This window comes from Sturnus vulgaris, chromosome 15, assembly GCF_052056855.1.
Source record: "Sturnus vulgaris isolate bStuVul1 chromosome 15, bStuVul1.hap1, whole genome shotgun sequence".
Taxonomy (NCBI): domain Eukaryota; kingdom Metazoa; phylum Chordata; class Aves; order Passeriformes; family Sturnidae; genus Sturnus; species Sturnus vulgaris.
In genome coordinates this window covers 2,397,269-2,408,497 of record NC_142257.1, presented here as the reverse complement: position 1 = coordinate 2,408,497, position 11,229 = coordinate 2,397,269, and the positions used below count along the sequence as shown (strand labels likewise).

Below are 11,229 nucleotides of genomic sequence, written 5' to 3'. Positions count from 1 at the left end.
ACAAGTCGTTCAGAATAAATGTGTGGAATGAAGGACATAAATATAAATATAAATAAATGTGGGAATGAGGACAGGAATGGGAATGAGAACCTCTTTCCATTAGATCTCCACCATGGAGTTATCCCAGCACAACACCAAAATCCTCTGCACCAGCACAGCCAAGGATCAGCCCAGCAGAGCTTTCACATCCCTGATGAAATTCAAGTTCCCAGGACAGGAGATACGTTGGGATTTTCTGCTCTGTTCTGCCACAGCTTCCATCACCTTAAGTGCAGAGCGTTGCCTGAATGTGAACTACTGGATCAGGTTCGTATTTTGTAAATATTATTGTTCTTCCATGAACTTTGGCATCAATGAGAGTGAAGCTGGAGAGGCTGGAATATGACACAAGGCTTTGGAGCTTGGCACTGTTATTTGTCCATTTTTTAAAAAGTGGTGAGGGACAAGGAAAAGGATAGTTTAGAATTGTGGTTAAACACTTTTTTTTTCTCTAGAGACATTGAGGATTTTGGCTTTGCTTTGTTTATTCTTCCTTGGGACTAAGTAAAGTCATATTTTTAAACATAGGACATCGCCCCCTTTCCTTTTATATGCTGAAATCCTGAGAGCTGCTCTAGACAGGGCTCAGGCTGCTCTGACTACTTGGAGCCAAATGCATCTTTCAGAGTGCTTTCTTGTATTTATTTTTTCAGTCATTCCACTGGGATGTACCTTTGCTCACTTTCCAGGGGCGGTTCAGTTTCGTGACTTTCTTTCTTTTAAATCACAATATCAATAAAGTTTCTAATTTTTCACCTCAGTTCTGTTATGAAAGTTCAAGCACACAAGAGATCCTTGTAATTCAGATGTTTACAATTTGATCAGCACTTTAGGATCTTATTGAATCGGTGCTTCAATATTTCCTTGTTTCTCTTTGGGGAGTTTATTATCTTTTTACTTTTTAAAAAAGTGGATGCCTGATCTGACTCTGACACACAAAACTAAGGGAACATTATTACTAAAGTACGTTTTGACTGTGGAAATCAGTGCCCTGGCTGAAAGCATGGATGTACCCCCTCATTCCAGGATGGAAGCCATGGAGCAGCTAATCCTGAGCTCCACATACAGAGCTAGTGGTGGAAACAACTTCTGTTGGACACAGCGAAGGGAAAAATCCTCAGAAAACAATTCAGGGTTAGAGATTTCCACCTCCCCGGGCTGGCTGTACCTAAAATCCCAAGCCAGGGAATGAGGATCCTGCAGGAATCAGTCCCCCTGGGTGGACAGTGTCGAGTATCCCCGGGCTGGAGGTCGGGAATTCCTTGGGCACCGAGGGGCTGTGCTGGGGCAGCTGCAGGGCTGGAGTGGGGAAGGCATCTGGGAAGAAGCAGAGCAGAGCCTGACAGCTCAGAGAGGGCCAGATGTTTTCATCATTATGGAAAAAATCTGGTGGTGCCTCTTTGCCCAGAGAAACACTGGAGGAGGAAATGTCCTCTTGAGCTCTGATCAAGGCTGAACATTAAAAACTGCGCTGGGCCAGGGTCAGGAAAACAACAGAAATGAGAGGAAAGGATCTTTCCTGACTCCAGCTCGAACCTTAAACGTGAAGGTGCCCCGAAAAGCTGCAATGCCTCCCCGGGGACCTTTTCCCAAATCAGAGAGCTGGAGAAACAGAGCCCGGAGCTGGGCCCGAGTGGTTTTTCTCCAGCACCACCACCCCGAGCTCTCTCCTCCCTCCACCTGCAGCAGGTGCTGCCCCAGGAATGTGCAAAACGCGGAGCTGCAGAGCCCTGGGGATGCTCGGGACACTGAGCACAACAAGAACGCGGCCAGGAGCTGGAGATCCCTGTCCTGGCTTTAAAAAACAACTCTGGGGGAACCCCGCTGTCCCCCCGCCCCTGGGCGACACAAGCACCGGGTTCCAAAGCCAAGATCCACCCAAGCCCCTTCTCCCGGGCTTGATCCCTTCCCTCGGATTCCTCCTTTCCCAAAAACAGCGCGGCCCCCGCCGGCTCCTCTCACTAATTTTAGCTTTGAGGCACGGGCAGATACGGTGTAATTAAAAACCAAAAGTAACTCCAAAGGACCGCCCGGGAGAAGAGCGGACAAAAGTGTAAGAAAGTGGCAACAGCCAACCCCAAATCTTTCCGATTGTCTCACAAATAAACCCGCCCGACAAATTAAAGGGTGATTCATGTTTTGCGCGTTTCACTCGCGAAAAAAAAAAAAATAAAATTTTTTTTTTTTTTTTTTTTTTGGCTTTTTAATTGACAAACAGAAAAGGCGGCGGCGGGATCCGGGCAGGGATCGCACAGAGCTGGTAGGGAGGAAAGCACCGAGGTACCCGGGCACTTCTCCCTCCTGCCCTCCAGGATTTTTTGTTGGATTTCTGGGGATCCAAGAAAAAAATAAAGGCTGTCGTTTAAAAGGTGCTTCCCTCTCTACCGCTGAAAAATGGGCTGATAATTAAGGTAAAATTTTGGGAATAAAAATTCAGATTTGGTTTTATTTATGCGACATTCTTTCGAAATAATAATAGTAATGTTAATAAATAATAACAATAATAACAGAAACTCGCGGAGACATCCAAAACTTGAAAATTTTACTCAGAATAGGAAAAAAAAAATTAAAGAACAAGTTAAAAATTTAGAAGAACTTTTGCCAGATTTTCGTTTCTTTCAACCCTTTTCTTCTTGCCATGCACTTGAAATATTTGTTTTTTATGTACGGTAACTTATACATTCATCATATTGATGAAAACCCTTTCTCGGGCGTGTATTTACCGGTTTACTTTTATTACATATTTTAATTTTGCAGGGATTTCTTCTCAAACATTTGCTTTCTATTAAAAAAAGCCGCGGGAGCATCCAGAGTTTTCGCTTTCCGGAGAAGATGCAAAAATGGAACAACTCGGAGAAACCGATCCATTCCCCGTCAGACCTTTACAAAACCCAACAACGGATAATTTCCCTGCTTCCCCCTCCCAAAAAAAACAAACAAAAAAATCGGCTCAAGGTCCTGATCCTGCTCCGGCAGGATTGTGCTTTTCCCGGTGCCTCTGTTTGCGGGATTCAGAGTGGGAAAGGAGGAACCGGCTCTGCCAAACGCATCTCAGAGCAAAAATAATCGCGGGTCTGAGAGCGGTAGCAGCGTGTATTCTTTTCTTCCTTTTTTTTTTTCTTTTCTTTTTTTAATTTTGGTAGTTGTAGGTTTGTTGGATTTGGATGGGATGTTGTTTTTGGAGGGGAGGTTTTTTGAAATTACTTATTATTACCTGAAAGAGGCGCGGCGCTCCCAGCAGGAGCATCACCCTGGGGAGAGGAGGAGAATTTCCCGGGACAACGGGGAGGCTCCCTCGGGGCCAAGTACGACCAAAAAAAATGGGGCCGATCCGGGAATTCGCCTTTCTGGAGCAAAGGGACGGGCAGGAAAGGCAGAACGGGCATCCCGAGAAGGCCCCGAGGGGATGGGGAAAGGGAAACGGGACGGGGTAAAAAGGGGGACGGGGTAAAAAGGGGGACGGGGGAAAAGGGGGGGACGGGGACGGAGAAAAGGAAGGGGACACACAGTCCTCCCGCCCCAGCCCAGCCGATTTCATGGCTCTCCGGTCGTGGGTCACAGGCTGGGAGCAAAGGGGACACGGCCGGGAGACGCCGGGGGTCAGGGCTCTGTAACTCAACTCGCCCGGGTTCATCCTCCCATCCGTCTCGGCGGAGCTGATCCTTCAGGAATGGGTTTTTCCAGAGGGCTGGGGCAGGATGGGGATGGATCTTGCTGCGGGAACCCCGGGGGAACGCGCAGTCCCCGGGTGGAACCGGCACCCCCGGGCTGGGCGATGCCGGGAACGCAGCCGATCCTTCACCCCTGCGGGTGTGTGCGGGCGAGGACAGAACACTTTTAAGACAAATAAAGCCCAAACACCCTCTCATGTTAAACGTGACCCCCCCCCCCCCCACCCCCGCGACCGGCCCTGCCCCCTCCGGGATCCCGAGGAGCGCCAAGCGCGCACGGTGACATCGCAAGACGGATCGGATTTTACACGGCCAGCAGGAAGTACCCGAGAAATCAGACCTTTATCTCCTCTGGAAAACATCGTGCGGACAGACAAGCCGCAAACACCCTGAAATCTTGCGGCAGTTTCGGGCTTCCCGGCCCAGCACCGCTCCCGTCCCAGCGGAGCCGGTGGGAACCCTCAGCCCCGGGGAGGCAGATGGGGACAAAGCCCCGCCGAGTTTAGAGCTTTGTCCTTCGAAGCAGCCCAGACTTCTCAGTGCCCGCAAGGTATTTCGTTTTTGAAACTGTTTTCCTGTCCATCGCCGGACACCGGTGCGTCCCGGCCGGTGACAAAGCATTGTCACATCAAAGTCTCTTGGGTCGTTTAATTCTCCGTCCCTAAAAAGTCACCGTATGGCTCTCACCCTGAGTGCGTTCCCCACGGAAATGTAACGAACAAGCGCCTTGGGGGTTACCTGGACGCGTAAAAAAACTTTTTCTGGAGAGCAGAAAATCGGCGGGTCCGAAACAAGCGCGAATAACGCGACCGCTGCCCGGGGACGGGGAGAGGGCGACGGGAAGGTCGGAGAATTCCCCCATCGCTGTGTCTTCACCAGCGAACTCAGCATAGTTACAAGCAAAAAAAAAAAAAAAAAAAAAAAAAAAAAAAAAAAAAAAAAAAAAAAGCGGTTACAGGCAGGTAAAATTAAAGCTTTTCATTTATCTGCCCAGCTCCCAGCTTTCGCTTCAGCCGGGGGGCAAAAACACTTCCAGCACCCGAGGTGCAAGAACCAGCTGAATTGTCAGATTCCAGGCACGGAGCCCAGGGCAGGAGGGGAAACTCCAGGGAGGCATTTGCTGTCCAAATCCTCCTGCCCAAGTCGCCGACGGAGGCGGAAAGAGGCGACCGGCCCAGCCCCGGGAGTTTGGGCTGGGGTGCCCAAACCCAAAGAGCTCCGGGGAGGTTTACCCGGGACTCTGCATCAATTGTCCTGAAATAAAGGGAAACGCTCTGGTGCTGTACCCTGCTGCATCCGCGCTCTCCCTGCGGTTTGCACGGAGGGAAGGGGCACGATTATTTCCTGAATACTCTGAATATTTCCTGATCTGGGAGCCGGCAGCGGTGGCAGGGGTCACCTCGCTGCCCTGGTTCCGGCCCCGCCGCCCGGTACCGGGGCTGTCCCGGAGGAAGCCCCGGGCTCGCAGAGCAGCGGTCCCGAGCACCGGGCCCCTTTCCAAGGCCGGCTTCACATCAAGGTCCGAACTCTTTTTGATGGCTGGAAAAAGCGAGCTTCTTTAGAGCTTGAAAGGAGCGGGGAGAAACAAGAGAATAAGAAAACAATTTTTTTAAATGGGGAAAATTAAAGGGAGTAAAAAGGATATGAAGAAAAGGAGGTTTTAGCTGCGGCGGAGTGGAGTGCCTGGACAGCTCCAAACCCTTTTCCGCCTGCAGAATTCGAGAAGAGTGAAAGCAAAACCTTCCCTGGCCCCAGCCGCCCCCAGTGTCCCCCAAACGCCCTCCTGGACCCCGACACCCCCGGCAGCACCGCGATCCCGCCAGCAGGATTGATCCACCCAGCGCTCGCCGGGTCACAGCACCGCTTCCCAATGGCTTGGAAAGAATTACTGCCCAAAAATCTCTGGGGAGCCCTCGGGGAGCCGCAGAGATCCCGGGGTCCCGGAGGCTCCCGGCGCCACGGTGGGAACCGGGAGATTGGCACCGGTTCTCGCCAGGAAACCCTAATAGGCTATTTCTGGACTACTGGCTCTTAACAAATCTATAGCACCTGAAGTGTTAGCACTCAATTAGTGACAAGGTTTCAAACCCCAGCGTTTACTGGCGAGGTATAAACAGAGTCCTCGGGAGATAGCTGGGAATTAGAACGGGAGGGGGCCCTGGACATCTTAACCGACTGGGATTAAGAGGAAAACTTTTTTAAAAGGTACCATCTCTCTCTCTAAACAGTCCGAGGTGTCGAAAGCTCAGAGGGAGAGAGGATGTGCCCTCTGGAGCTAATTGCGGGGTTGGGAATTTTTCTCTTTGTTTGGGTGGTTTCAGCAAGAAAAGTTTTTTTTTGGTGTCTTTTTTTTTTTTCTTAAGAAAAAATAGCACACAAAAAGATAATACTAAATCACACTAAACACTAATCACATCTAGCAATCCCGGAGAGAAGCAAGGAGCGGGTGTGGACGACAACCCTCTTCTGCGAGAGGCCAGGGCAGGCTCAGTCCCGAGGGGGCAGCGAGAGCAACCTGCAAACAGCGTGAAGCCATCGGGGACAGAACGGGACACCCCCACTTCCCCCTGACAGCCAGAAAAACAGCAGCGAGTTTTTCACCCTATCTCCCCCACTAATACCCCCGGGGCCTCGGTCTGCAGAAAGTGTTTCAGTGTCCCTGGCCCTCTTTACCCTTTTAAATTTTTTTAAAAAAATTTAAAGTATTATTTAAAAGCGATCAAAAACGAGTCCGCAAAAGTTACAAAGTGATGCGGCAGAGTTCGGGGTCCCCACCCACGGCTCCACCGGGACACCCGGGCAGGTCCCCCCGGGCTGGGCAGGACCCTGCGGGCTGCGAGCAGGGTCCGGAGCTGGGGGAAGCTGGGGTCACCTTTGTCCCTTCCGCTGAACAGCCCGAGCCTGGCTTCAGCGGGCTGCTGGAGAGCCCCGGGAAAGGGAAAAAGGGGGTGGAAAGGGGGGAGGAATGGGTGCTGAGCCCCGACCCGGAAAGTCCGTGAGCTGCTGTATGTCAGTAACTTATTCATCAATCAGCCGGACACAGAGCAGACCTGGCCTCTCTTTGCCGAGTGTTTGCTTTTTCACCAATTATTGCGGCCCTGCAGCTCTTTTTGTTGATACAGTAGTTCTAAAAAGTGCTAATGTTCATTTATCAGGGGGCCGAGCCCGGGACTCCCACTAGTTGTGATTCTTCCAAAAATATAAACACGAAGAGAAGGGCTAAGGCTAAAGCCCCCATTTGTTTCTAAACTGCAGTATTAAAAGTGATGCATTGTTGAAGATAAAGCGGAGATAACGCTGTCTGTCTCCAATGAATGTCTCCCCGACGCATTAATGACATTCCAAATGATAGCTCCGGCTTATCGTTCAATTAATCACTTCCACCCTCTGCAGCCGGGCCCACATCGATCGGCAGCCGCCGTGTGACCGGGGGGCTGCAGGGAGCCGGGCAATCCTCAATTAATCCCGGATTGTCGGCTCGCACCTCCCGCTCCCCGGGATGCGCTCCGGGCCCAGGCCGGACCCCGCCGGGGAAACCTCCGGGACAGGAACTGCCCTGCGAGCTCCAAGCCTGGCCTGGGAAGGGCGTTTTGGCCCGAGATAAAGGAAGGGAGGGCTGGAAGCCCTTTCTCCCATCCCCTAGGATGGGGATGCGGCTCTGAGTTTGGGGAGGATCGGCATCACTTGGTTGTTTTAGCCTGTATCTAACCTATCCCTATAAGCTTGCAATAAAAAGCAGGCGACGAGGTTAAGAAAGCCCGTGGGGAGCCAGAGGTGCCGCAAACACTCTGCAAAGTCCCTCCACAGGCCCCTCTCCCGAGGCTGCCTTCACATTCCCCGAGCACTTCACCCTTTCTCCTGCGACAGAGCAGCATCCATCCCCTGGAGTTATTTCCCGGGGCAGTCTGCAGGAAACGCAGCCGCGAAGATCGAGCTGGCCGCTTGGCCGACCCCTCCCCTCCCCATTAAACCGCAATATTTCAGTCCTCCCCGCTCACGGGGATCGCTCCGACTGTCATCGCCAGATCCGGGGCTGGTTCGCCAACAAAGCGCTCCCAGCACAGCCACGGGCTGCGAGCGCCGGGGATGCTGCAGCTCTGGGCAGCACCGCCAGCAAAAATATCCAGAATTAAACTCCCCGGCAGACAGCCCGGGGTGTCGAGACATAAAATCTCGGGGGTCCGTCCTGCTGGGGGTGGGCAGGTGCTCACCTTTCCAGCCGGCCCGGAGGGTCCCTTCCTGAGGGAGGAGAAAGGATTGACACGCTGTGACCCCGAGAGTGGAGCTCAGCCAAGGGCCCCCCAAACTCACCGCATCCCTTCAGGGTTTCTCTGCTCTGCTCCCACCGAGCCTCTCTCAGGCGGGCGCTGGAGCGCTAAAGGAGATTCTTTATTTATTCTTAATTTTTTTCTCGCCCCCCCAGCCCACAAAGCAGCGAAGCGCCCCTCTGCAGCATGCGGCTTTGCAGCTAAGGTTTATTTTAGCGGCTCCATGCGAGTTAAATGAATGAGCCCCACCTCTGCCCCATGAATCTGGGGCCCTGCACCCACCCAGCCGGGGACAGTGAAGCCCCTTCCTTTACTTACTCCTCTCTTACCCCTGGATATTTTGCAACACCTTCACCCGCTCCTGTTTTGGTTGATTTTATTTTTTTTTCCTTCAGAGAGTGCTGCTTTTTTGTTTGAAAGCTTTACAAACAAACGAGAGGAAAACCCGGTCGGCATTTCTCTCTCCAAAGCCCTGAGTGGCTGCTCAGGGTCTCTCTCCTGTCAACTGGACTTTGCAATCACTGTGGTGCTTCAGAGTATCTGTATAAATCCTGAGCGCGGATTTCCCCTTGAGCGCTTCACACAGCACTGAACTCCCGTTTTTGAGTTCCTGCCATCGGACATTGCAGAATACTAAAAACGAAACCTCCGTTCTCGCTCTTAAAAAAAAATATTAAATCAGCACATATTTGGTTAATGGTTTCCTCCCGGCCTGTTTATTTAATCTGACTGTATGATAGATAGAGTCAGATAGTGACTTTGTACGCATTCGGCCATTCTTTTTTTTTGTTTTGTTTCAAATGGATGAACAAACCCGCCGCTGCAAAGCTGGATAAATGCAGTGCCGCCCCTTTAAAAGAGCGGAGCTGTTTTTGAGATGTATTACTATATTAGGTGACATGGAACTTTGCATCTCTCATACCATCACCGCAATGTTGGCCAATAGAAAGCTAAAGTCACCCAAAAACTGCCTAGTCCCTCCTTCCCTCGCCTTATGGTCCGCTCGTACCTGCCCGCAGTGCACAAGTCAGGGCTACACTCTCGGGAATGCTATGTGCCCCCTCCGGGAGCCCACGCTCCACCACTGCTCCACCTTGGCTGCTCCCCACCTACTTTTCCATGACCCTGGGCTGCGGCCGCTGCCCCGCTGTCCTCCGCAATGTTTCCTAGCCCTGTGACAACCACCCCGTTCTCGGTGAAGGATATTCTGAACCTGGAGCAGCAGCAGCAGAGCGGCCTGGGCTCCATGGAGCTGGCGTCGCTGGCCTCGCCGAGCTGCATGCTGGCCACCTTCAAGCAGGAGGCGTTCGGTGCCGAGCCCCCCGCCCTGCCCGACCTGCGGGAGGAGCTGCCCGAGCCTCCCCCCAGCAAAAGCACGGCCGCCTTCCCCGGCTCCTACTACGTGAAAAGCTACGTGGAGATGGACTCGGCCAAGGAGGCCAAGGCGGATAAGAAAGGTAAAGCCAAGAGGGGCTCGGAGGAAAAGGGAGGGCAGGGGGATGGTGATCCCCGAGCGGGGACAGCGGGGGACAGGGGACAGCGCGGGGCTGCTCTCGCTGAGCCGCAGCATCTTTATCCCTGCCGGGCCCTGCGCTGCAGGAGCGGGGCTGAGCCGAACGAGGGTCCCGCTGAGCCCGGCTCAGAGACACCCCCAGGGCTGTGCCCCTGCCCAAGGGGACGGGCAGAGCTGCAGGGTGACACTCTTCGAGTTTGGACAGGAACCGGATGACAAATAGGATTCTTGACTCGCTCGGGGGTCGGGGTGGGTTTCAGCACAAAGCTAGGTGCCATAAATCCAGGCTGGGGCACAGGCGGGAGAGACTCACATCAGTGCACGGAGCACCGCTGTTTTCAAACAAACAAACAAAAAAAGACGGAAAATTTGCTGAAGAGGCACCTAAATAGCGTGGCAGGGGCGGTCTCGTTGCTGCAGGAGCAGGCCGAGGAAGAGCCAGGATTCGCCCGCTCTTGTTGTACCCTCTTTATTAAATACTGATTTTTAATTTTTTTTGCACAATTTTTTCCTCCTCCATTTTTCCCTCGCCCATTTATTTTGCTGCAGAGCTGTGCTCCCTACACAAGAGCCTGGAGCAGGAGAAAAGAGACCTGGAAGATCCCGAGCGCCCCAGACAGCGGAAAAGGAGGAAACCTCGCGTCCTCTTTTCTCAAGCCCAAGTGTACGAACTGGAGAGAAGGTTCAAGCAGCAGAAATACCTCTCGGCCCCCGAGAGGGACCATCTAGCGAACGTCCTAAAGCTCACCTCCACGCAGGTGAAAATTTGGTTCCAGAATCGAAGGTACAAATGCAAAAGGCAGAGGCAGGACCAGACGCTGGAAATGGTGGGGATCCCTCCCCCGCGGCGGATCGCGGTGCCGGTGCTGGTGCGCGATGGGAAGCCCTGCCTGGGGGAATCTTCCCCTTACAGCTCGCCCTACAATGTCAGCATTAACCCCTACAGCTACAACGCCTACCCCGCGTACACCAACTACAACAACGCCTGCAACGCCAACTACAACTGCAACTACCCCTCCATGCAGCCCATGCAGCCCTCGGCGCCCGCCAACAACTTCATGAACTTCAGCGTGGGGGACTTGAATTCGGTGCAAACGCCCATCCCGCAGGGCAACGCGGGCATCTCCACCTTGCACGGCATCCGAGCCTGGTAGAGCCAAGCCGGGGATGGGGATGGACGGGCTGCGGCCGCGCCTGCGAGCCGGGCTCGGGACATTTCCAGGCTGCGGGGCTTGAGGACGGTTCAGTGGAGCATCCCCGAGGATCTCACGAGTGTGGTGGCCATGGACGGGGCGGGTTTGGGTTGTTTCGTGCGGGGCCAGGCAGGCACCGGCGGGGGATGCCCGCATTTCCCGGCCCCTCTCGCTTCCCTTCCACCCGGGTCTTCACCCTGATAATTCCCCTCCTTCCTTCCTACAAACCAGTCGGTAATTTCGCGTGATTTGTTCCCAATAGCACCCAGCCAAGACCTACAACTCTCTCTTTTTTTTTTTTTTTAAACTTTTACTCTATACTAATTATTATTGACATCCACATTTAATTTTTGCACTTCCCGTAAGGTCCCCGCTGTTCGGTCAGTTCGGCATTTCGGCACCCCCAGGTGTCCCTTGCGAGGCTGTTACTGCCAGCCTGGGCAGGGATGAGGACAGACAGACAGACAGACTCCCACCCCAGCCCAGCCGAGGGACACAGACACTCCGGCCCGCCAGGTCCCGTAGGGTTCTGCACTAAAACATGA

General features: G+C 53.1%; 1 protein-coding gene across 2 annotated transcripts; it reads left to right on the top strand.

Annotated features, from left to right (window-relative positions):
• The first annotated feature begins 9,137 nt into the window (after window positions 1-9,137).
• NKX2-5 (NK2 homeobox 5) lies at window positions 9,138-11,229 on the top strand. 2 transcript variants are annotated; one of them, XM_088174006.1, is made up of 3 exons: window positions 9,138-9,435; window positions 10,041-10,640; window positions 11,051-11,229. In XM_088174006.1, the coding sequence occupies exons 1-3, from the start codon at window positions 9,138-9,140 to the stop codon at window positions 11,227-11,229; spliced, it is 1,077 nt and encodes a 358-aa protein (XP_088030132.1). The 2 variants fall into 2 exon arrangements, with proteins under 2 accessions (XP_088030132.1, XP_014731404.1); XM_014875918.1 differs by lacking the exon at window positions 11,051-11,229 and having other exon boundaries at window positions 10,041-10,645.

Coding starts and splice junctions, on each gene's coding strand:
- NKX2-5 (XM_088174006.1), top strand. CDS start 9,138: ATGTTTCCTAGCCCTGTGACAACCACCCCGTTCTCGGTGAAGGATATT. Junction 9,436..10,040: donor GGCCAAGGCGGATAAGAAAG/GTAAAGCCAAGA, acceptor ATTTTGCTGCAG/AGCTGTGCTCCCTACACAAG. Junction 10,641..11,050: donor CTTGCACGGCATCCGAGCCT/GGTAGAGCCAAG, acceptor ACTTCCCGTAAG/GTCCCCGCTGTTCGGTCAGT.